This window comes from Chrysemys picta, chromosome 8, assembly GCF_011386835.1.
Source record: "Chrysemys picta bellii isolate R12L10 chromosome 8, ASM1138683v2, whole genome shotgun sequence".
Classification (NCBI taxonomy): Eukaryota; Metazoa; Chordata; order Testudines; family Emydidae; genus Chrysemys; species Chrysemys picta.
In genome coordinates, this window is record NC_088798.1 from 25125561 (window position 1) to 25152065 (window position 26505).

The 26505-nt window shown below is 43.8% G+C and overlaps 1 protein-coding gene across 8 annotated transcripts in view; it reads left to right on the forward strand.

Annotated features, from left to right (window-relative positions):
* Positions 1-17858, forward strand: part of DNAJB4 (DnaJ heat shock protein family (Hsp40) member B4) — a 40612-nt gene extending 22754 nt beyond the window's left edge. For 4 of the 8 annotated variants that reach the window (XM_005302375.5, XM_065555515.1, XM_065555514.1 and 1 more), the window contains exons 2-4: positions 6616-6904; positions 12819-13393; positions 15843-17858. In XM_005302375.5, the coding sequence (XP_005302432.1) occupies positions 6694-6904; positions 12819-13393; positions 15843-16076 (1020 nt within the window). In that variant the 5' untranslated portion in view covers positions 6616-6693 and the 3' untranslated portion in view covers positions 16077-17858. Of the gene's footprint in view, positions 1-6517; positions 7062-12818; positions 13394-15842 lie in introns of those variants that run through there. The other 4 variants (XM_065555518.1, XM_065555516.1, XM_042859058.2 and 1 more) reach the window with 4 other exon arrangements.
* The last annotated feature ends 8647 nt before the right edge of the window (positions 17859-26505 follow it).

Sequence of the window (26505 nt, forward strand, 5' to 3'; positions counted from 1 at the left end):
AGGCTCAAGCCCATGATTCCCTGACACAGATCAGCTGACTTGAGTCCCATTAACACTAGCCTTACATTGCTGTGTAGATGTAGCCTTGGAGACACCTGCCTGCCTGCCTGGCATCTGGGCTACGGGAGCCATGTGGTGCTGCTATCAGCAAGCATCACTTCTATGTATCTGGAAAATACTGCTACTTGAGGCCAGAATCTTATGTAGGGGAACACATGGATACAGATTTTCAGTCTTTGGGTATGTATGTATGTATGTATATTCTCCAGGAATGTGACCTCCCCTCTCTGCCCCAAGGGGCTTGACTAAGTTTCAGTCTGCTACTGACTGGTTGGTGTATTGCATGCAGGAGCTATTGAAGCCAGCCTCTCTGCTGTGTAATGGGAGGAAGATGTGACATATGTTTGCCTTTCCTTTCTGTGTAGTTACAACTGCAAAGAGTAAGTCACTAGCTCTCTATGTGCAGCACAAGTTTTAGACCTGTATGACATTGAGTTTGGAAAGTGGTGTTGCCCTCAACAAAATGTTGAGATTTTAATTCTATAGCGTGATATCTTTTCCTCTCTCTCCTCCCCCCCCCGCCCCCCCCGCCCCCAGTATGAGAGAGCTTAGGGGATTTAACACATTTTTTTAAAAGGCTAGTATATAAAAGGTGTCTTGAACTTGCTCAGCATGAACTCCTTTTATACACACTTGATGTTGGACCGTGTAACCTATTTGGTACAATATTGCCAAAGGACGACTTCATAGATTTTTGTTTTTCTTTGTTGGGTTTAGAATGATCATATGCAGCCCATTCCTACCACCTCCATCAACCAGGATGTTCCGAAAAATGTAGACTGCTTAATTTTGAAGGGCTACTTTTCATTAGGCATGAGGCCTCAGATTGTTAGTTTATCCTGTAACTGTTGGTTTTTGCCCTGACAACGTGTGCCTTATATATGCCAATGCAGCAAAACCAAGCTTCATAGGTCTTATTGATAGCATTTGTTGTCATTTGTTCAATGTTTTCTAGACTAACTTTTGTTGTCTGTTTAGTTAGGAATTAGAATAATGGAAAACAATCACCCTCTGAACCTAAATTATTGTAACATGTTCCTGGATGTAATTAAAACATTACCTTATGTACTGCCCGTGGAAACCTAAATGCAGAAAAAACAACTCTACCTTGCAGTATAGGAAAATTCTATTCTGAATTAATCTAATGATGAAAATTCAGCATTAAAGCTTATAGTATGGCCTTTGTTGTGCCTACTCTTTACAGCACAGTGCTTTGTTATGAGACCCCAGCACTACAAAAGTACAAATGTTTTAATTTAGGACCGCATATTCAGCTTAGCATGAATTTGGGGTTTTTTTTGTTAGCTTGGAATCTTAGAACATTTCTAAAGATAACTTGACTAAATGGTGCGGGTGAGAGTATTTTTTTATTAATTTAAAACAAACAAAAACGAGTAAGCCATGCAGTGCATCAAAGACATTCTGTAAATATTGTAGGTAAAATATAATGAAATGTAACCCCTCTCATCCACTCAAGGATCCTGGAACTAGATAGGAATGATACTAATAAAAACAAGCTCTTGTTAAGGCCTGATAGTGTCTGCCAAGTCTCACTTGGAGAAGGACATGGTGGGGAAACAGTGATGGACCAGAACTAGTTCTCTGTCTCTCTGTCTAATTGCAATTCCTTCTCTTATAGCCGAGAGGATGACTGATGCTGGCAGTAACTAGGGTGGATTGAGCTGAACATTGTGACTGCTCAATCTAGACTATTGCAGGTTCCAGTGATGCAAGCTAGTCCTGGGGGACAAAGAGGCAGGTGGTTCCCAGTATCCTCGGATGTTCGCAGAACCAGGATCATAAGCAGAGCTGGTCAAAACTTTTTTTTATTTACTTTTTTTTTTTTTTTTTCAAAAATGGAGTTTTGTCAAATGATTTTTATGTTAAAACCAGTTCTAATTTCTTTATTTTTCCCCTCTCCATGAAATTTGTTTCAATTCTAATTTTTTATTTCCCTCCCTTCCTCTCCCCATTCCCCCCCCCTCCGCAAAAAGTCTGAGAATTTGCATGCTGCCTTAGGTTTTTCCTTTTTTTTCCCCAAGAAAAAGGGGGAGCAGACAAAACAAAATCAATGAGAAAGTAACACACAGTCACACTTTGACTTTCCCAGTTTGAAAAATAGAATGTTGAAGAGTCTGTGTGAGGGGAATATTTTTCATCTTTTCTTTCTGTTTTCCACTGGTAAAAGTTGGAAAACTGTAAAGGTGAGGAAATGTAAAGTTTTCCATATTGTTAATTTTTTGTGTATGTTCCCACGGAAAAAATATTTCTCAACTGGAAACTTTGAATAAGATCTTCCCCCCCACCCCAAAAAAATTTCCTTTTCTGGCCAACTCTAACCATCACTGATAGGTCTGACTCGTCTGAGAAGATCTGTGGAGGAGATGCAGGTTCTGACATATACCATCTAAACCTCTGATGTATACCATCTCTAAGTTGAGCATTGGTGTGTGGAAGTTCCCCACAGGTATTGCTGAGGGCACTGTAAAAGAGTCCAGTATTGACATTTATAGAATAAGGACATCTGAACATAATAAAGTAGAAAGGGGAACAATTAATAAACACAATACACCTCCTCCCCAATATAACGCAACCCGATATAACACGAATTTGGATATAACGTGGTAAAGCAGCGATCTGGGGGTGCGGGGCTGGGTGCTCCGGTGGATCAAAGCAAGTTCAATATATCGCGGTTTCACCTATAACACGGTAAGATTTTTTGGCTCCTGAGGACAGCGTTATATTGGGGTAGAGGTGTATATGGAAAGCTATTTGTCCTTCATGTGTAATTTTTAGCTATGACTAAAACTGGCCTTTCCTTTCACTAGAACAAATATTAAAAAGAAATATTTTTCCTAAAATTATAGTAATCACTCTTAAATCGATAGCCTTTTTGACCAGATGGTTAGAACTTCTTGACCTAATACCCAGCTAAGAGCCAAATGAGATCTTGAATATGCTGGCCTGTAGGCTGTAACGTGATACCCACCCTTCTGCAGGGTCTGAGAAAGACTTGAAAGTTAAAACTTTACATCAGTGATACTCAGACCTCAGTGGTTCAGGAGCCAAATTTAGTAATCAGCAATACCCAATAGGTGAATTTATTGTTTCCTTTACCATAGTACTATACATTCATATTTAAGCAGTATGATGGGAAATATTTAGTTTATATAATTCTCACAGCAAAATGACTGACCAAATATCATCATTTTATCCACTACAATTGGTTAATAACATAGTAAAAGTATCCTGATTGGCTAATAACTCAGACTGGTTAATAATCACACAGTGTTTTAATATCGTGTGCTGCAAAGAGCAGCAGGCGACACCTTAAAGAGCCACTTGCGGATCCGGAGCCTCAGTCTGAGTATCCCTGCTTTACGTAAATCATCATATGAAGTGATTGGGTATCTATCCCAACTTTAACTTGTTTACTTATCAAAAATCAAATGGCTTTGTCTCAGAAGTCTCTATTAATTATTGTATTTAGGTGGGTATCAGCATCTTGTTGAAACCAGTTTCTACTGCTTATATTGTACAGTGTAACATATGGAAAGGAATGTGGCCAGTTTCTGCATGTGATGTTTTAAACTGGTAATGCATCAAGTTATATCATTGTTATACTTTTTTGTGCTTACTACCTAATTGGCAATAAAGTAGTACTTTATCAGATTGACTGGGTCTGGAATCCTGTATATTGAGGGGAAATCAATTAATTTGGGGTTGTAATGAAGTGAAATCAGGCTACTGAAAAGTTTCAGATTTTATTGTGAATTTGAAATGTCCTTTTAATCCCTACACAAAAGGTGCCAGTTTATTCTGGCAGTTTGTTACTTGAACAGCTGTGCATTCTTACATGGTATAAGAACCTACATAGATTAGAATGCACATCAGGAACTGAAATTCCCAACTCATTTTCCATAGGTGGTTTTATAACTGTCAGACAGCTAGGTTTTCAGTGCCTACTAAGAAGGTCTGGATTCAGACCAATGACCTACAGCAGTGGTCACCAACCGGTTGTTCACGATCAACTGGTCGATCCTAGAGGATCTCCCAGTCATAGGATTACCATATTTCCACAATCAAAAAAGAGGACACGGGGGGGGAGGAGCCCCACTGTAGCCCCGCCCCTGCCCTGCCCCGCCCCATTCACTCCCTCCCACTTCCCACCCCCTGACTGCCCCCCTCAGAACCCCCAACCCCCCCCGCTCCTTGTCCCCTGACTGCCCCCTCCTGGGACCCCTGCCACTAACTGCCCCCTAGGACCCCACCCCCTATCTAAGACTCCCTGCTTCTTGTCCCCTGACTGCCCCGTCCTGAGAACCCCCCAACCCTAACTGCCCCCCTAGGACTCTACCTTTCCCCTGATTGCCCCGACCCTTATCCACACCCCCACCCCATATTCACACCCCTGCCCCCAGACAGACCCCCGGGACTCCCATGCCCTATCCAACTGCTCCCCGCTCCCTGACAGGACCCCCAGAACTCCCGACCCATCCAACCCCCTCTGCTCCCTGCCTGCCTTGACCCCTCTCCACACCCTTGCCCCCCTGACAGCCCCCCCCCGAACTCCCAACCCATTCAACCCCCCCACACGCATCCCCTGACCAGGGCCAGCTTTAACAAGAGCCCAGGAATCGGGCTGCGCTCTGGCCGGAGTCACGGGGCTTGGGGCCGGGCTGGAGGTGCTCGGCTGGGGCCGGGTCGGCCGCCCTGGGGCCCGAGCCGGGCCAGAGCTGCTGGGGCCGGGGCCGGAGCCGCTGGGGCCAGGGCCGGGGGTGGTTGGCCGGCGCCGGGCTGGTGCGCTCGGCCGGAACTGCGGCCAGTGCCCTGAGGCCTGAGCCGGGCCGGAGCCGCTGGGGCCAGCCAGGGCTGGAGCCGCTCGGCTGGGGCCGGATTGCCGCGCCTCCCCGGAGCCCTCCTCCTCACGTCCCCCCCCCCCGCCCCAGCTTACCTGCTGCTGCTGGCCTGTCCCTGCTTCTTTTCAGACTTCCCGTGAACATCTGATTCGCGGGAAGCAGGGGAGGGGGAGGAGCAGGGGGGCGGAGCGTTCAGGAGAGGGGAGGAGGGAGAAGACAGCTGCCGGGCTGGATGGTGTGCTAAGGCTGCAGGGGATGGGGGGAGCCGGGAAAGGGCTTTGGCTGCCCAGCAGCGCTTGGTCGCTGCTTTTCCATCTATAAATAGCCAACCGGGGGGGAAATCCTGGACATTTTTAGATTTTTAGAAATCCCCCCAGACGGCTATTTATAGATCGAAAAGCCGGACATGTCTGGGGAAATCCGGATGTATGGTAGCCCTACCCAGTCAATTGCGATGTCCGGCGGCAGTGCAGTATGGCTGCCGCTAAGGCAGACTCCCTGCCTACCCCAGCCCCACACACGGCTCCCAGAAGTCGCCATTGCAGCCCGGGGGGTGGGGGTGGGGGTCTCCCTTCATGTGCTGCTCCTGCCTACAAGCACCGGCCCCACAGCTCTCATTGGCCGGGAGAGCTGCGGGGGCGGTGCTTGCAGAGAGGGGCAGCGCCCGAAGCCATGTGCCCCCCACCTCAGGGGCCGTAGGGGCGCATTGGCCCCTTCCGGGAGCGATGTGGGGCCGGGGTAGGCAGGGAGCCTGCCTTAGCCTCGCTGCACCCACTGCCGACCGGGAGCCACCGGAGGTAAGTGCTGCCCGGCAGGATGCCACACCCCAACCCCCAGCCCTGAGCCCCCTCCCAGAGCCAGTACCCCATACCCCCTCCTGCACCCCAACCCTGAGCTCCCTTCTGAAGCCAGCACCCCAAACTCCCTCCTGCACATCAAGCCCCAGCCCTGACCCCCCCTCCCAGAGCCAGCACCCTGTACCCCCTCCTACACCCCAACACTCTGCCCCATCCTGGAGCCCCCTCCTGCACCCAAACTCCCTCCTAGAGCTTGCACCCCTCACTCCCTCCTGCACCCCAGCCCCCTGCCCTAGGCTCAGCCCAGAGCCCCTTCTCACACTGTGAACCCCTCAGCCCCAGCCCAGAGCCCGCACCCCCTCCCGCACCCCTGCCCCAGCCCAGTGAAAGTGAGTGAGAGTGGGGCAGAGTGAGCGATGGAGAGAAGGGGGAAGGAATGAGGGGGCGGGGCTTTGGGGAAGGGGCGGGGCCTTGGGAAAGGGACGGTGTAGACCCTGGGTTGCCCTTAAATTCAAAAAGTGGCCTTGGATGTAAAAAGGTCAGAGACCACTGACCTATAGGTTCCGGGATCTGATAGTAAGATACAGAGCTTATTTAACACTCAAAAGAGAAAAATGGAAATTGAACAGTTAATTGGAAGGCAGAGGAAACAGCTGTGCAGAGAATGTTTTGGCTTTGAGCAGTCTGGGAAATGACGTTCTGTAGCATTTGCTGTTCTAGAAAGAGCTGAGACACGTAGTATAAATGGGAGGGCTCTGGAGAGGGCTGTCTCTCTACCAGTGTGTATATTTATCTATAAATGAGCAACAGGGGAGGGAATCAAATAAGGGTAAGCAGTCTACCCACTGCTCAGAGCACCAACTGCTTTGCTGATTTGTGCTATTTCCCCCCCCACACAGTATCACTGCATTACTCAGACACAGGACACTGGTTTCTTCATATCGAGGAAAACTAAAATTCATCCAACAACACTCGGAATGGGAAAAGATTATTATTCAATTTTGGGAATTGAAAAGGGGGCTTCTGAAGAAGATATCAAAAAGGCTTACAGAAAACAAGCCCTTAAATGGCATCCGGATAAGAACAAATCCCCCCACGCAGAGGAAAAATTCAAAGAGGTTGCAGAAGCCTATGAAGTGCTGAGTGATCCCAAAAAGAGAGACATTTATGATCAGTTTGGGGAGGAAGGTAAGTATTTCTCTTACTCAGTATCTATCTGTGCTATACTCTTAAAGTGGACACTTAGTTGTGTTGAATGCCGCAAGACAAGAAGAAAGTTTGTGTGTTTATCCATGGCATGTACTGATTTGGACAATGATTGTTTTCTTATGGAGACTGATATATGGTAATTACAGAGATTTATATGCTAACAAATATATATAATCATGTATAGTGTATCCTTCATGTTTAGAACCATGCTTAATTCAATTTTCTTTATTTAAAAAAAAAATTAAAAAGATCCCAAATCCATGTTATAGAACTTTTTTAATGAAATTAATATTTGTCTGTGATCCATAAATAGCTGGATGCATTTTATTTATTTTTGCCCCTGTGCTTTTTGAGATAGCCATCAAAATGTTACATTTTGACAGAGACAGATTAGAGACAGAGACAGAGCGCCTTTTGAATAATGTAAAAAGCAACCTTATAAGGTGCCACAGGACTCTTTGTTGCTTTTTACAGTTCCAGACTAACATGGCTACCCCTCTGATACTCTTCGAATAATATATCTCTAAAACTTTTCATAAAGGATAGTTTGCTTGTACAAAACAAGACAGACAGTCCCTCTACTGAGCAGGAGCCCAGGTGTCCAGTCCTTAGTTGGCCTTGGCTTCTTGCCCATAGAGGAAAGTATTTGCCTGATGTCATGAAATACCAGAACAATTTTTTAGTTTAACTGTAAACAGTAATTACGTGCCAAAGGGATGAGGCCTCAGAAATGTTATATATAGCCTAAAATGATTACTTAAACAGGAAGCTCTTTCTTTTCTTAATCATCAATTGCCATGGTTCCCCACCATTTCTAGGATTCAGCAGTTACCTTTTGCATCCTATTTGAGACTCCAAACTGGTTAAGCACTGCCCACAGAAACTAGGTAGGCTCATTTAATGGTTAACATTCATTTGGGGCCAGATTCTGATAATTTGACTAATGCTGAGTTGCACACTACTCCATCAGTAGTAGGGTGACCAGATGTCCTGATTTTATAGGAACAATCTCGATATTCAGGGCTTTTTCTTATATAGGTGTCTATTACCCCCCCACACACACACCTCCTGTCCTGAATTTTCACACTTGCTATCTGGTCACCCTAATCAGTAGTCTCATTGACTAGTAGCACTAATTGTGAAGTAAAGTGCTATACAACAGTGGTTCTCAAACTAGGGCCGCCGCTTGTTCAGGAAAAGCCCCTGGTGGGCTGGGCCAGTTTGTTTACCTGCCGCATCCGCAGGTTCAGCCGATCGCAGCTCCCCAGTGGCCGTGGTTCGCCGCTCCAGGCCAATGGGGGCTGTGGGAAGCAGTGGCCAGTACATCTCTTGGCCCGCGCCGCTTCCAACAGCTCCCATTGGCCTGGAGCGGCGAACCGCGGCCAGTGGGAGCCGTGATAGGCCGAACCTGTGGATGCGGCAGGTAAACAAACTGGCCCAGCCCGCCAGGGGCTTTCCCTGAACAAGTGGCGGCCCTAGTTTGAGAACCACTGCTATACAAGATATCTGGCCCTTTATCAACATGAGAACTTGATTTTTGTGGTGCTGTCATTGATCATTGCTTCTTTGTAAACTTCTGTAAATGAGGCAAATTCCATGGTCTCTTGTTCCAGTGTGAAGTGAGAGAATTCTAAAACTACAAGTCTTTGCTGATGTTTCTACGGGTTCTCATGTCAATTGTAAGACTCAGATACCTGACCTGATTCTGTTATTTGGGAATACTAAGGGCTCATCCTGCTCCTTTGGTACTAGGTCCAGATTTTTAAAGGTATTCAGTCATTGCTGCACTCAGCATTGTAATGCCTAAGTCTCATTTTCAAAAGGGGTTTAAGCACTTGACCGTCAATAGGTTTTAGGCTCCTAAATTCCCAAACCCCTTTTGGAAATGAGCCTTGGGCTCCTAAATCAATTAGGCATTGCAATGTTAAGTGCAGCAATGCCTAAATAGCTGTAAAAATATTGCCCTTAATCTTTTGCCTTATTGCTTTTTTCCCTTTAGGTCAGTTTGTTGTTCTTTCCTATATGCAAGTACTTAATTAATCTACAGCTTAGGTAATATTCATTCTATTCCAGTGCAGTAGCACTTCCTAACCCCCTCCTAAAAATATCATTAGTCAGATTCTCCTAAGAGTAGAGGGCAAGGCATATAAAGCAGTGTAGCCTTTGGCAGTGTGACATTGCATACCTGAAGCAGAGGCTCAAAGCATCTACTTCTGTTTATTTTAGGCATAATATTAACAAAAGTATTGACAAGTTCCTGAAGCTATGTGTCTGGAAATATCCCTTGACGCCTGAGTGGCTGCCTAAGCTCTGTCATTGTTGTCCAGAATGTACTCAGTAGTTGTAAAGCTCTGTAATTCTTTTACAACCATGGAACCTGATGTACTTTCAGCAAAAACTATTCAGAATCTATTCTAGGAAGTATCATTCCACTAATCACATGACACAGTTTGTCATGCATTTGTTTGACAGTACCAGAACCAGTACTTCATTTAAAAACAAACAAACAAACAAAACGTTGAAAAATGTTTAGTGTAGCATTTGCCATAGCAAAACTAGAGTTAAGATTGAGATGCCATTTCCATTCTAATTCCCCCTCTGCAATTGTTCAGAACGTTATCAAAACATTCCTTTAGGACTCAAACTTTCTGTGCTTGGTTTAATCCAAATTTGTTTAACTTTTTGAATTTGAGTAAAATCAGTTCAGTCATCCTGGAATTAAACAAATATAAAAAATCCATTCCTCATATCTGGATTAAATGTATTTGTTAAAACGGGACACTTGTCTTGTTTTAGAGTCCTTTTTAGAGAAAGAAAAGTAATACATTTTTGAAGATCAGTTCGGGGTTTTTGAATTTGGAAATAGTAAATGCTAAGGCCTATGGGTTGCTGGTTTGTGCTGTGCCATTGGTGGAAAGTGGCCCTAAAGCCAGCATTACATGGGACGATCACCCCAGTATAGCTGTAGCACCAACTGGGGAACTCCTACGCTGACTCTTTCCCTGATGCCAGTGTAGAGGGGGTGACTGAGCTCCCTTATACTTAACTGATACTTGGCTGCCATATTGACCTCTTGCCAACTGCCAATGGTCCACTAACATCCTTTCAGGCTGGTCTATGTTGTGCCAGGCAAATGTCTTGGGCCCTGGATCAAGAGGATGCAAAGGCCACTTTTGCCCTCTGCCACAATTTTAGGGTAACTCACCCTGCTTGGTCCTTAAAGGTTTCCCTCTCAGCCATCACCTCTCCTGGGCAGAGACCCATGCCTCAGTCAGAAGGAAGTGGGGGTTTTAAGGACATCTCCCTGATCTACACTGTGATATCCCCAGCAAGCCAGTCTGCCTAGAAGGCCATGGCCTGTGCTTTGCTTTTTCTCTGAGGGCTGTGGCCAGTATTTGGCCTGCAGTTACAAGTTACTACACAGCTTCTTCCAAGCAGGCACATTTATTCTTAAGGTAGAAGTATTACAGAGAAAGCATATAAAAACCTACCCATGTGCTCACCCACTCCCAACTCAGCATAGGGCTCTTCTAGATGTTAGTCCTTCAAACCCCAAAACTGTTTTTTTCCTCTTGTTACAAGGTCAGATCAGTCTTTAGAGCAAGAACAGGAACAATGGCCCTGCATCAATTTAAGATTAGGTTATTTATTCAAAAGTCCTTTCTTTGTCTCTTGATCACTGGAGAATCCAGTTTGAACCAGAATATGTGAGCCTTCACAGGAGGTGGTACTTCTCTGGAGGTGTTAGAACCTGAGTGATTTGCCTTTATTATCCCCTACTGTTTTCACTTCCTGGAGGAATTGTGGTTATCCTCCCCACTGTGGAATGCATACAGTCCCTGGCCCACAAAGATACATAAAGTGTACAGCCATACACTTAATACAATATGGTCTCCCAAAGATATGTCAGGAAGTTGCCTTATCTGTCTCTCACTCCTCCATTTGAGCTGCACTATATGCTAATCAGCCTCAGCTGAAGACCTAGCATTAAAATTTATGCATGGTTTATGAATACTTTGAATTCAGCTTTTTTTTTTAAAAAGATCTGTCTCTAATATGGATTAGAGAGTAGGATGCATGCTGAACTGCTTTAGCATAAAACTGAATTCATAACTACGTAAGGGCCTTAGAAGGAAAATGGTTGCGTATAGCTACCTTAATCCTATGAGGCAGCTTAGTGGTTAAGTGTCGCTGAGATGCTTAAGTATTTAGAACCGAAGACCTCCCTAAGGTCTGAGGAGGCATTCTGGTGTCAGGGTGAGAGTGGGGGAGGGAATTAGCCAGTAAGAAGAAGTAGATGGAGGTCATTAGCCAGGAAAGGGAGGTAGAAAATAATTGTTTGTTGAGTGAGATATGGTCTGGAGCTAGAGTAGAGGTAGAAGGTAACTGGGTGGGTGCTGGGGATTGTGGTGAGTGTAAGCAGGGCATGAGAAAACTGTCACCTGAAGGAAGTAGAAGGAAGATCTCACACTGGGAAGAATGGGGCAGGGCCGGCTCCAGGCACCAGCGTTGGAAGCTGGTGCTTGGGGCGGCCAATTCAAAGGGACAGCACTCCGTCCGGTATTGGGGCGGCACATCCGGGTCTTGGCGGGAATTTGGCGGCAGGTCCCTCATTCCCTCTCTTCCTCTTCGAGCTGCCGCTGAATTGTCGCCGAAGAGGAAGAGAGGGAGGACCCGCCGCCAAATTGTCACCGAAGAAGTGGCGCGATTGAGCTGCTGCTGAAGTGTCGCCGCTTGTCTTTTTATTATTATTTTTTTGCCGCTTGGGGTGGCAGAAAAGCTGGAGCCGGCCCTGGAATGGGAACAACAATATGAAGAAGAGAAAGAGAAAAAGTAGTCAATTAGTTGAGAAAGGAGACTGAACTATAAAGGACTCCTAGAGATGAGGATGGATTTTTTTGTTTTGTGTTTTTGCAGGGGAGCATAATCTTGGATGGCCTGGGAAGAGGAGTGGAGAATAGGAATTTTTACTAAGGAAGTGATAGGATGAGATTGGTGATTAGAGATAGCAAAGCTTCTTTACCTCTAAAGTCTCTTTTTAATTCTTATAATGTACTTAGAGCATGGGTTCTCAAACTGGGGGTCACAGTCTCCTCCCCCAGATTATACCCTCCACCCACCCAAAGAAACAAAGCAAAACACAGTGTTTCCATTGTCTCAGACTTGGTGAAGTCCTGTTTCCAAAACAATAGAAGGGATTATACTTTCTGTTATCCATTCGTACCAGTGTGCATTATGGCTAGCTGTTGATTTATGGTAGTTTCCTAAAATAGCACAGAATTTGACCCACTCTGTCTGACTAACACCCTGTGCAATCCCATTGATCTCAAGAGCATAGAAATTGGCCTAGTCTGATTAGAAACGGAGCGTATTCAAAGCTTTAAATATAATACAACTTTATATATTCCATACCTATAGTGGCCTTGAAGGGCTTAACCCTAGTCCCATTGAGCAGATCCTTAGTGAAAAAAATTACATGGGAATATGTTCTTTAAGATCATGCACACAGAGAACACTCATCATTTTCAGCCCACTATTAAAACGTTAATTAAAATCCAATCATTCAGATGAGTGACAAATTATTAAATGGATTTGCTTCTGATAGGGCAGCTTTTTTTAGGAAACAATTCTAAATCTACAAAATTACTCCAGGTTGCATGATGATGAGTAGTTGCTACTCTGCACTCACTGGCAAATAGGGTGAGGTCTCTTTAAAGAGGAGCCCTTCAATCTCTGCTTACTATGTTTGTGCAGTTGTTAAACTACTACAAGTTCTTTCAGTATTTGTTTATGACTCAAGACAAAAATGTATTTTACTCTTTATGTTGTTAATAAGTACCAGGATTGACAACTAGTATGGACTTTCTTAACCTTGTCCATATGTCCCAATTAGGGTTGAAAGGAGGAGCTGGAGGACCCGATGGACAGGGTGGCACCTTTCGATACTCTTTCCATGGTGACCCACATGCCACATTCGCAGCATTTTTTGGTGGCACAAATCCTTTTGAGATCTTCTTTGGGAGAAGAATGCCTGGTGGCAGAGACACTGAAGACATGGAAGTGGATGGAGATCCTTTTGGATCCTTCACTAGTTTTAGCATGAATGGATTTCCAAGAGAGAGGAATACAGTTGGTAGCCAGCCTCGTCGTAAACAAGATCCCCCGATTATCCATGAACTTAAAGTATCATTGGAAGAGATATATCATGGCTGCACAAAAAGGATGAGAATTTCCCGAAAAAGGCTGAACCCAGATGGCAGAAGTGTCCGAACAGAGGACAAAATCCTCACCATTGAGATCAAGAGAGGGTGGAAAGAAGGCACCAAAATCACTTTCCCAAAAGAAGGTGATGAAACACCCAATACTATCCCAGCCGATATTATTTTTGTCATTAAAGACAAAAGTCACTCACTCTTCAAGAGAGATGGTTCAAATATTATCTATCCTGTTAAAATCAGTTTGCGGGAGGTAAGTTTCTTGTTAGTTGATAGCGCAACTGAAATATAAAAACAAATTGTCTTAGCATGGTATTGTGGCTACAGTGCAGAAAACAAATCTGTAGCAATTATCATAATTCCGCCCTCCAGTTCTCTAGCTAATACAATTTAATCAAACTAAATATAGTACATAGTTATCTGTACCAGAATCACTGGCTTTTTTACTGGGGTCTGATCATATATTGTTAAGTTTTATCTATGGCAGCATACAGGATGATCTGTGGGAAAGGAAAGTAGAACATATTTGCCGTTTTTCTAAGTTTTAGTACTAAGTACAGTAGCTTTCTATATGTAAATGCAGATTGGGTTGGAGTAATAATGAATGCATCCAATGTAATGGACTCCTTTCTGCTATGATATATCGTCCTTATCATTTCTGGAGTAAAAAGCATCTAGAACTCATGTCTAGAATATTTTCACAGCTCACCAATGGAGCTTAATTTAGCAAACTTGCAAAATATCTTTCATGTCACACATTTCAGTGTACTTTTAGAATACATAGAGTTGGATTTCATGAGGATAAATTGTGAGCAGGTGTTGTTATGGAAGTTATATGTGATGATAAAAATGAGTTCATAACATTTTTTTTAGATGCATTCCAAAGACCAAAGTAGTTTTGCTTTCAGAAGCAAAAATAAGGGATTGCAGAGTGTTTTCTTTACTGTTTGAAGACAATTAAAGGAATTGATTCTCTCCAAAATGAAGCAAGTCTGTATTTTTTAAAATGTAGCATTAAGGAATGGTGAGAATAAACTAATCTCAAGTGATGTGGAGAGGACATGCAAAGAAAGTATGCCTGTATTCTGAACTTTCAAAAAAAACAAGCAAACGTTTTAAATGCTTTTTCGTGAGATGAATCACATAATACAAGAGGAAAAGCAGTATGTAATGACAGGATGGGTAATGTGGTTTCTGCACAAATATCATAATTCTGCTACTGAGTCCAAATAACACTGACTTTTGTCAGCACACATTAAGTACATAGAGTAGGTGGAAAACAAAAGCAATCCTTGCAGGCCAGAAGTCCAGTGATAAATGTATAAATATTTAGATAAAACAGGAGATTAGTGGGAATTATCTCTGTTAAAAAACAAAGTGCTTAGTTTGTTTTTGTTTTTGCCAAGAAATTATATCTTGATGATATAGAGAAGGTAAATCCTTGGTTTGTATTTTAGTATTTGCTTTAATTTGAACATCACAAATGTGCATGTAAAAAGACACTTTGAAGATTGATAGCAGACTGAACAAATAATGGATTTTTTTTTGGTTTGGCGATCAAACCAAAAAATTCAGGAGGGAAGAGAAAATCCCATTTAATTTAAAACCAAAACCTTTTTTTTTCTTTTTTCAAAATGTTCATTTTGAATTGACAAAAACGTTCTGATCAATTCAAAACAAAATGTTTTGAGTCAACCATTTCAGGTGGTTTTCCAACCCCACCTCCTCTGCTTTTTTTTTTTTAGTTGGCCAAATTTGAATTCAAAATACCATTTCAAAATGAAACATTTCAAATTGTTTGAGGGTTTTTTTCTTGGCCAAAACTATTAATTGAATTCAATCCAAATTTGCAAACTGTTTTGGGACACTGAAAAATGCATTTCTCCCTCCCCCCCCCCACCCCCAAAATCTTAGCCAAAAATGTTTTGCCCAGCTCTATCAAAAAGATTCAATTTAAATGTCAGATACTACCCCTAAAATAATTTTAAAAAGCAAATTATGAGCAAAACAAGTGTTGCAAGAGTCTTTAAATAAATGTATACTCTATGTAACGCTAAGCCAGGGCCGACTCCAGGCACCAGCTTAACAAGCAGGTGCTTGGGGCGGCCAAGGGAAAGGGGCGACACCTGTGGCAATTCGGGAGTGGCAGGTCCCTCGCTCCCTCTAGGAGCGAAGGACCTGCCGCTGAACTGCTGCCACCGATCACGGCATTTTTTTTTTTTTTTTTTTGCTTGGGGCGGCAGAAATGCTGGAGCCGGCCCTGCGCTAAGCACAGTAGAGCTAGGACTCTGAATTTCTAATGACAGCAGAGATGCTGCTTGTTTGGTACAAATTCATGAGCAGAAGACAGTGAGAGTACTGAGCGCATTTGTTCTGTTTGTACCAATCACTGCGTTATCTGCTGAAGTTTAGGATGCGGCACCAGGGAGTAAACCCTTTCATGACTGCTTCAGATGTCATTCTAGGGCACTGATAACTGGTTTGATATTGGAGATACATTGGTAATAAAGCAAGCGTCCCCTTTTAAAGGGAGCAACATAAGTTATTGTCTTTCGGTTTTGACAGTTCTCTTCAGTTATGCAAAATAATCCATGTAGTCACAATATCATTTTTTTCTAATTCTGTAATTGAAAATTCAGATTTCAATACAAATAAGCTTTTGATGGTTGCCTCTTTCTCATGATATGAACTATTTGTTTTAGGCTTTATGTGGCAGCTCGGTCACCGTGCCAACAATAGAAGGAAGAACCATACCTATGACAATAAATGAGGTTGTAAAGCCTGGGATGAGGAGAAGAATTATAGGATATGGATTGCCATTTCCCAAAAATCCCGACCAACGTGGCGACTTAATTATAGAATTTGAAGTAAATTTCCCAGACAATATACCTCCGGCATCAAAAGAAGTACTTAGGAGAAATCTTCCTGTTTCATAAAGGAATGGTCTGTGTTAACACTGTTTCAGCAGGACATTGAAAATGCAGAAGACTGGCAAATTCATGCTGTAAAAGTGCAATCTATATCCATTTGTGGAATATTCATTTTCTTTTTGTGGGGTGGAGGGAGAGAATACTGTAATGCTGCATGAGAAGAGAATGGTTAAATACAAGTCACATGGGTGACTCTTGCAGTAAAACATACAGGGAAAACCACTCACTGTATATTACTTTAGATCTTCCTAATCAGAGAGTTTATTCAGTATTTTGCTTACCTGTAAAATGTAATCATTTTGCTAAAACTCAATGCACATATTTCTAATAAAGTACTTGAGCATCCAAGTACTTTATTTCATGTATCTCTAGATTATCTATGTGATGCTACCCACTAATATCAGAAATCAGAATTCATAGTAGAAATACGCTCATGTAATATCCAGATATTTAAAGAGACTAAAGCATTAACTGACACCATTTAGATATGAAGGCCCACATGCTACCTTCCATTTCACAAAGCAAAGGCTAAATCTGTTTGTAGAGCTTCTGAACCCACAAAAGAGCATGAGCCTGCTCCCAGCTGCCCCAGATTTTGTGAGGACTGCCCTGAAGCATTAGGAGAGAACACATGGTTCTGGGGAAAGGAGTACAGGTGTAGCCACTCTGTGACATGCTCCCTTCAGAAATCCACCTGGGGAATACTACTAATTGGTGGTAATACCCATTCCCTAGGGATGGATTTCAGGACAACATGGTATTTTGGCTCCAGAAGGAGCCATGCTGTCATGGCTACCCATGGTTGCCCACGGAACGGTGTAAATAAAGGCGCTTGGCTTACTCACACATTTCAAGATCATGCATATCTCAGGACATCTGTAGAGTTCAAGGGCTGAACCATCTACCACTTCCATAAAAGAGAAGGGACAAAGCCCAGCTCCCAGCTAAAGGATTTTGAGGAAACTTTTTGGGCCTGATCCAAAGCTCATTTAAGCCGGTGGAAGTCTTTCCGTCAATTCAGTGAGCTTGGATAAGTTCCTTTGTGAATAGAAACATGAGTTACCTAGCCCTTAAGGTGAAAAAACATATGTAGGGGAAGGAGAGAGCCCTCAGTAATTGAGTCTAGTATTATAACATGCTATAGGGCTGGTTCCCTTGGTTGCAGTATGGTTTTGGTCATATAATTGCCTTGCAGACTTACTTTCATAACTTAGGTTTTAAAAACATGCCACAGTGCTTTAATAATGACATTCTTAAGGGAAGATTTATTTTTCTTTATAAGAAGAAAATATTACTCTTATTTGCAGTCATTCTTTTACCTGTGGAAATCTACTAGTTACCTGCTCTGGGTAATTTAGGTTATAACAGGGTGTTTAGCAATGTCAGATAAATGATTTTCTGTAGAAGGGTGGATTATGAGAATTGGGGTTAATTTAGTTAGTCTTTTTTTAATGAGCCCTAGCACAGAAGAATCCCACTCCAATTTTTCAAAGGAACGCATTCCTACAAGATACTGTCAATTTTTTAACTACAGTTTCTCTTTCATACAGTTGACATGTTTGATAGTGTAAATCATATTCATTTGCAGTCCTGAACAAACAGGGAACCTGAACAGTAGCTGGAGTGATACTACAAAGGGAAAAAAAGTTTTAAAATTAACTACTACCTACTGCTTATGCCTATTGTTATCCTTATATATTGTGTTTATGCATTTAAAAGATTTCCAGTTTCAGTATGTTCTGTATGGCATTTCTCATGTGTTTTTTAATAAACTTGTTTTTAACTTTTTTTTATTTTTTGCCATAACCACATGCCATAAACTCTGCGAAGAGCAAATGGGGCTGAGCATTTGAAACCAAGGCTTGGACACCCATAATCTAAGTAGCTACAATACTTAGAATAACTGCAGATATTTTTCAATATCCAACTTCAGGTAAGAGTAGCAGGCCTGAATTAGTAGAATTCCATAGTAGTTGCTAAAAGTGTATGCTTACACATACAGAAAACTTAGTTCTTTTATTTCACCATTTCTGAATGTGGTGTAAAACTTAAAAGTACAGAAAAAGCTGCCACATCATTCTGAAACATTTTACAGTTTTCTCTATGGAGGGAATATTTTTTTCACAGAATGCAGCCAGCCTGTGGAACACATTGCCACTACTATTGGTGAGGAGATGAGTTTAGCAGGATTCAAAAAGGAATTAGACACTTTGTATAGATAACAGATAAAACTTTCAAAAGTGCCTAAGGACTAGATATGTTAAGGGATTTAGGTGCCTAAACCAGCAGCCAGGTGCCTAATGGGATTTTCAAAAGCATCTAGATGCCTCACTCCCATTGAAATCAATAGGAGTCAGGCACCTGGGCACTCGTGAAAATTCTTCTCGGAACCTTGCTGCTGGTTTAGGCGCCTAAATCCTTTTTTAAAAATCTGGCCGAGTTCCATTTTTTTTTCCAGAAGGGACTAAGGCCTAGTCTACACTAGAAAGTTAGATGGGTTTAACTGTGTCGGTCAGGGGTGTGAAAAGTTAAACCAACCTAAGTCCCTTTGTAGACAGCGCTAGGTTGACAGAAGAATTCTACCATCTCTTGAGAAGGTGGATTACCTACATAAACCAATGGGAGGATTCTCCCTTTGGCATAGGTAGCATCTACGCTGAAGTGCTATAGTGGTGCAGCTATAAGTGTAAAGAAGCCCTTAGGTGCTTATATCTCATTGAAAGTCAATAGGACTCAGGGCCAGATTCCTAAAGGAATTTAGGCACTTAAAGAGGCAGATAGGTGCTTAATTCGACCATGCAGGTACCACTGAAATTTTCAAAGCCAAAGTTCAGGTGACTCCTCAAACACCCTCACCCAACTGCTCAAGTCCTTCAGGTGCCTACATGTCTGCGTAAGTGCTGCTGTGATCCTAAAGCTAACATGTTGCTTGGAGCCCTATCTCAAACCAAAGCTCTGGAGACCCTAAAGCCGATTTTTAAAACTAGGTACAGAAACATCTATCTCAACAGCAGGTCCTGATCCCATAAGTGCACTTTGAGCACATCTAAGACCTAGTACCAGTCAGACCCTGCAGAAGGAGGGCCAGATGTAGGCTACCAATAGGTGGAGTGACAGCACCTGCACAAAGACAGCCAGGAGTTCAGGGTAATGTAGGGTGAGCGTGAGGGAGATACAGAGCTTGAGCTGGAGGTAGGTAGGTAGCCCATGCCTTAGAAGCTGAAAAAATCTCTAAGTAGCTGAGCTGGCTTAGGTACTGAAGTCTGGGAGAAGGTTCATGGCTGAAGATCCCTATCTCTAGCCTGTCAGCCACATGTACCAGGTGAGTGACTTAGATGCCTAAGCCCCTCTCCTAAGCTAGCCAGGAGTGAAATGGTTAGGTGGCTCCCCACTACCAGCTGCCTAGCTTCTGACAACCCCTTTCATGGGGCTTGTCTACATGGGGGTTTTAAACCAGATCAAATCAAGTTAATCCAGTTTGACCACATGTCCACACAATACAACCCATTACTTGCACTAAGTCCACATTTATTGGGAACTCTGGAATCCTCTTGCAAAGTGGACTAGGTTTGCTTATCAGAGGGTAAGCAGGAGGCTTCCAGAGAAGAGCTGCCCCTGAGCTAGGATCTTTTTGTGACTCAGGACTCTGATGACAGCCAACTGGAAAGCCAGCCCCAGTTCTGCCCTGATACAACAAACACTGATTTCTGTTCTGCTTCAGCTAAGCCCGACTCCTAGTAAAAACCTGGGCCAAGGCCAAAGAGTCAAATCTCCTGTAGGAGATGGCATGTAAGTATCTATTTTTACAATTTATTATTGTTGCAGATGTGAGCTAGAAGGCCCCGTCTTTCCGGCCCGCCATTTTGCTTCAATATGGCGCAGTTGCAGTCTGTACCATTGGTCCTCTTCATCCTGTCCTGTGGTAGATTTGAAAACCAAAAGCATTCATTTGTGCGAAATTCAACAGTTTATTGAAACAGTGCTTACAGGAAAATAAATTTGGTTAGTTTTCATGAGATATAACTGCCCATTGCATGCCCAGTCAAGGCACAAACAATACTGTTCCATGCTGAGGTACAAATGGCTGTAACTTTCATAGTATCTGACAATCACTGTAAGTTCCTACCTATTTTTCTCTTCACTTTCCCTGTGTCTGCAGGGGAGATATAGCAGAACTTAACACTGAAAAACAGCTTGATTTTGTTTCTCATGTTATAGGGATGCTCAGGCGGGCCACCCATCCCCCGTATAGCTTGTAAGTCCCGTCCACTCCTGCAGCGCTTCTCGGGGGACCATCCTGGTGAATAGAATAGCTTCACAACATATCTCCCTGATCTGCCCTTTGCCTTTTTGAATGAGACCATTTTCTGTCTCCTAGTGACCAGCCTCAGCGAAAGGTTATTGAGAGTGAGGACAGTCTAAAGGGAATGTAGAGGGAATTGCTATCCAGCTTGCCCCTTATTATCTCTGCCTTACACCTCTGACACCACAGTAGCACCTCCACCTCACAAACAAAGATGAAAAAAGAAACCTGAAACATATAGCACCAACCACGCCCCATCCCTGACAGCATGAATGCAAATACAGTAGACTGAAATCAAGGCTGGCTCCAGGGTTTTTGCCCCAAGCGGCAGAAAAAAATAAAATAAAATAAAAGCCGCGATCGTGATCTGCGGCGGCAATTCAGCCGGAGGTCCTTCGCTCCGAGCGGGAGTGAGGGACCATCCGCCGAATTGCCGCCGAATAGCTGGACCTGCCACCCCTCTCTGGAGTGGCTGCCCCAAGCACCTGCTTGGCAAGATGGTGCCTGGAGCCGGCCCTGACTGAAATCCAAATGCACCCGGCACCTTCCATACACACAGACCCCTGACTGTCTCTGAAGTTCCTGCAAGAATGGGAAGAGTTTCAGGGAGGTAAGGTCACATATACATAATACTAAAAGCAATCATGACTTGTCTGGGATGTGAACTATAAACAATTTCTTTTTTTCCCTTAGTCTCACCGCAGCACCAGTAACAGCCAGACCATCAAGGACAGGGACTCTATCTACTGCTGACAGGCTGGGCAACCTGAGGGGGAGATAAAGGAAGATTCAGGACAAACTTTTTTCAGAACCTATGGCATTCATAGCGAAAAACCTGGCTGGCTCAGAGGAAGACCCAGAGGGAGAAAGAAATGCAGCTCTCCCAGGAGATGGTGACATTGACCAAGGACAGCATGGCTGTGGCCAAAGATAGCATCACCATAGTGAAGGAGAGCATGGAAAAAGGCAGATGTAGTGAGAGGGAACTCATGGGGATGGAGAAATGAATGAGGTGCAAGAGATCAGGTTCTGGAGACTGGGAAAAATCTGTAATGAGAGAGAGAGAGAGAGAGAGAGAGAGAGAGAGAGTGTGTGTGTGTGTGAGAAAAAGACAAGGAAAAGCAGAAACTCACTTAGTTTTATCCAGGTATAATTCCCCACTCGTACCTCTTGTTAAAGTCTTGCAAGGCAGAGCCCTACTTTCATAGATTTCACAAGATTTGTCAGAGCAGGGCTCCTCTTTTGTTGACCTTTGATTTAAACCAGCGGTCTCAAACTCAATTTAACTTAGGGCCAGTGCCAGTCCTCGAATCCCCCCAGAGTTCCAATAATGTCACTGAAGATGGTGTTCAGAAAAGAAAACGTTCATATTGTATTTTTTATTTCGAATTTCTTATAAATAATAAAATTGTCATACAACATTATGCAATTCTTTGCCTGCCAGAGAGCTTTTAGTGTTTGCCAGAACCTGGCAACGCTTCAGTTCTGTCAGTTTGTTGATGTTTGGCCTCAGTGACTGAGCAGTTGAAACCTTCAGGATTGCAGCAAGGTGTGCATCAGTTTGTGTTTGGTATTTTGACTTGTTTATATTCATTGTCAGGGCTGGCGCAACCCATTAGGTGACCTAGGCAGTCGCCTAGGGCACTACAATTTGGGGGGCGGCAACCGCGGTGTTTTTTCGGCGGTGGGACCTTCTGTCACCTCTGTGGGGGGCGGCATTTCAGGGCGGGACCTTCCACTGCCTCGGGCGTCAGAAAAGCTGGTGGCGCTCCTGTTCATTGTGGAAAAAAGTGTTGCTGCCTCCATGGCTGACTCTGCCCGGCCACTAGTGATGGTATCTCTGTCCCTCTCCCCCAGCCAATGGGAGCTGCGGGGGGCTGCGCCTGCACCAGACATTGCCAGCAGCGTGTCTGCCTGTGTCTTTCCTCAGTAGGCCGCAGTCAGGGCCATCCTTACCCATACGCAAAGTACGCAGCTGCGTAGGGCACCAGGAAACTTGGGGTAACCAAATTTCCTGGTGCCCTGCGCAGCTGCGTGCTGCTCCAGCCCCTGCTCTGGTTCTTCCCTATGGCCCCCGCCCCGGCTCCGCCCCAGCCTTGCCTCCTCCTGCCCTTGGTCCGCCCTAGCCCCGCCCCCACTCAACCCCTTCCCCAAAGCCCTGCCCCTTCCCTGCCCAAGCCCCGCCTCTTCCCGCCCCTGCTCCGCCCCCGCTCCCCTGAAGAGTGCAGCAGGGCCGGACCTGCACTCACCGGTGGTGAGAATTGCAGGGAGCCGGCCCCAGCCGCGCTGCCGGTAAGTGCTGGGAGGTGTTTCCCCTCTGCTCCCCAAGCCAGCCGCCCCCCCACCCCTGCGGAGGCCTGGGGCCCCACACTCCCATGGGGGGGCTGTGTAGGGCCCCAGAATAGCTAGGGATGGACCTGGCCGCAGTGGGGAGGTTCTCGGGCCGCAGATGGCCCGCAGGCCGGAACTTTGAGACCCCTGATTTAAACTTTTGGTGCTCATAAAGTACAAACAACTTCCCCCCTCACCTCAGTCAGTAAGAGGTAAGGATAAAAGTGAGTTCCAATGGAGTCCAGCTAATTCCTTATAAAATATTACTTTACAAAAATTCCACCCCATTAAAAAACCCAAACATCCCAATGTCTGGAAATTAATTGTTAAAAGATCTAGATTATTCTCCACAGTCATTTAATCCTTCTCCACTTCATCCCACCTGATTTACATCACACCTCACACTTTATAACTTTGCCAACTTAACATTTGCAACAGTGTATGCAAAGATGAAAATAAATCTCCAGGGGCCAGTTTCTGCTAGCTTTTCACATGTATTGAGCAGCACTTTATTTTTCAAGTACAGTAAGTCCTCACTTAACGTTGTAGTTATGTTTCTGAAAAATGCAACTTTAAGCAAAACGATGTTAAGCGAATCCAATTTCCCCATAAGAATTAAAGTAAATGGGGGGGGGATTAGGTTCCAGGGAATTTTTTTGGGGGGGGGGCAGACAAAAGACATTATATAAATTTTAAACAATTTTAAACAAGCAATTTAATACAGGTATTAAACAGGCTGGCAGCCCCCCTATCAGCTCCCCTATGCCCCCCTCCTCGCCTCCCACCCGCTGGTGGACCCTCCAGATCAGCGCCTTCCCCCTGCTCCCCCCGCCTCCTGCCTGCGGCAATCAGCTGTCTTGTGGCATTCAGGAAGCTGGGAGGAGGAGCGAGGACCTGGCGCGCAGCCTCCTCCCTCCCTCCCCTGCCTCCTGAACGCCGCAAACCAGCTGATTGCCGTGTAGAAGTTCCAGCTCAGACTTCAGTCCAAGCTCCGGGACCCTCCCACCTCGCAGAGTCCTAGAGCCCGGGTACCAGGGCAAGCCCAAATGTCTACACCACAATTAAAGAGCTTTGCAGGCCCAGTGCCACGAGCCTGAATCAGCTGGCATGGGCAAGCCGTGTGGTTTTAATTGCAGAGTAGACATACCCTTAGTGTTAGCCAGTTGCAGCTATGTTCCAGAGCAGCAACCTGACATCCTTTTGCATGTGTAGTGCACCGTTCCTTTGATATTAGGTGCACTCATTCCCCTCCTATTGGCATTCCTCCTTCTGCCTGTGACAAAGCTGTGATACAAGCACCTCTAGGTCATTGCTTTCTTGCTCCCCCAGTATTTTCAAGGTTTCCCAATAATTGCCTCTCTCTCACCTTTCCACCATATCTCTTTGTGCACACTCATCATGACTGTGATTCATTTCATTTACTTTTGTCTTCAGTGCATGTCCTGGTTGCATATTCAAGGCTGCTCCTTTGAAGCCCAGGGCCTCCAAGTTGTTGTATTCCTGAATGGAGCTTGAAGGGTTATAGGGATGGACAGGTGTCAGGGAAAACCTGAAGAATGGGGGGGGGGGGGGGGGCTGGAGTGAGAATGTTTGAATAAGGAGGGAACTCTAGAGAGGAACTGCCAGACACATCTAAGGCCACACATGCAAAATTTATCAAACAGCATTGCCAAATCATGAGCAGTGCATGCACATCACTCAAGTGATTTGGGAATGGTGTAGAAAAGGGCAGAAGGTTCCTATCAATTACAACATTAGAACAGCTAATTATCAGCCTATAACTGGACTCAACTGAATTTTTCTAATTATTTCTCGTTCCAAATTCTTAAATTATAATTTGTTATAGAAAGTGTATTTTTATACAGAACAAGGAGGAGAATGTGAAATTATGGAAAGGGAAGGAGGATTAGTGTAATGGAAGGAGGAGAGCAGTGGAAGAGAATTTAGTTAATGTGCTAAATTTTGTGATAATACAGTGCTTAGACATTCCTTGTATAGGATCTCAAGTATTAAAAAATGGACTAAAGAAAGGGATGTTTAATAATCAATGGTTTCAGAGTAGCAGCCGTGTTAGTCTGTATCCGCAAAAAGAAGAACAGGAGTACTTGTGGCACCTTAGAGACTAACAAATTTATTAGAGCATAAGCTTTCGTGGACTACAGCCCACTTCTGCATCCGAAGAAGTGGGCTGTAGTCCACGAAAGCTTATGCTCTAATAAATTTGTTAGTCTCTAAGGTGCCACAAGTACTCCTGTTCTTCTTTTTAATAATCAATGTAATTTCAAGGTTCCCTAGCTTCAGACTGTCATAGTGGTTCAGATAAAAAAAATATAAAAAGGAATCCAAACTATTTTTGTTTTTAAAAAAATCAGCTTTAATTAGAAAGAAAAAAGGAAAAGAAGTGTCTGCCTCTGAACTTTCTGGTTTCAGTCAGGACTGAAAAGAGAAGTATCAAAATAGAGCTCTTGATTTATCTTGTGGTATTTTTGATTACTGGGAAGTACTAGAAAATTAATGAGAGCACTCCGTTCTGAAATCAAAAGTTTCAAGAATATATAGTGTACAGCTTGCTGAATGCTTATTTGAACAGAATCTCCAATGAAATGTATTACATACTAGTCAGGAAGGATCCAGATTGTTTCACTTTTTAAAAATCTGATAGAGTTGAATCTTTTCATTTTATAGTGTGTCAAAAATGCAAATTGCTCAGGGACAAATTGGCCCCTATATGGGTTATTCCCCTGCAAGGGAGTGGAAACGCCATGAGATATAAGTTGTAAAGTGTGATGTTGGCATACCAGGTGCCAGCTCATTCTAAAGTACCCATGTCTCATTTGAATACTGACAAATACATAGCTGAAATAAGTCTGGCTCACCTGTGTGAGCAGAGTTTCTAGTTTCAGAGCGGTAGCCGTGTGTTCGTCTGGATCAGCAAAAAGAACGAGGCGTTTCTACGTAATTTCTCACGTTACTGAACCGGTTTGCTGCTTGGGAGCCAGAGAACTGGAATGCAATACAGGGCCCTGGGTGATTTCCTTTTTCAGCTTCTTGATAACCAGTGGGGGGTAATATTGTTAAAATTGGTACTAGAATTATGTGTTTTAACTTTATGGAATGGTTGTAAGTTGCTACATGCATTAATCTCACAACATCTGTATGCCATATTATAAAGTAATATTTGAGTGTTTTCACTGTAAGCTTCTGTAACTGGATATCATTAGACAGGAGAGAGACATTAACTAGTGTAAAGTGCTGATCTCCAGCATAAGGTGTTGACAGGGAAGGCCCATCCACACCAGACAGACTAGAGTGGAACATTAAAGAGGACAAAAGACTTTGTTGTTTACTCACCTCCGTCCATGAAGATGAGTCTTGCAAGTGATTTTCTCCCATCAGCTGAGTTTGTAGCTCAAAGCAGAATGGCAGAAGGGAATAAAACCCCCCAACAAGGAGGGTTTTTATGTTGCTTCAACTCTGGGGGACAAGGATTACTTGGTATAAGAAAAAGATCTCCAGTGCTTAGCCCTAAAGGACATATAGAGCTTGCTTATTATAGAAGCTTCTATTACTTTTTGAAACTTCAGACTGGAACTCATTTATGTGTATATACGTTTACCTGCTTTAAACCCTGTAAATAACTCTTATTTCCTTTTCCTAGTTAATAAATCTTTAGTCAGTTTATTATAGAATTGGTTACAAGTGTTAGCTCTCACACAAAAGACAAGTTACAACTGACCTGTGGTAAGTGACCAGTCCTTTGGGACTGGGAGTAACCTGAACATTGCTGTGATCTTTGGTGTA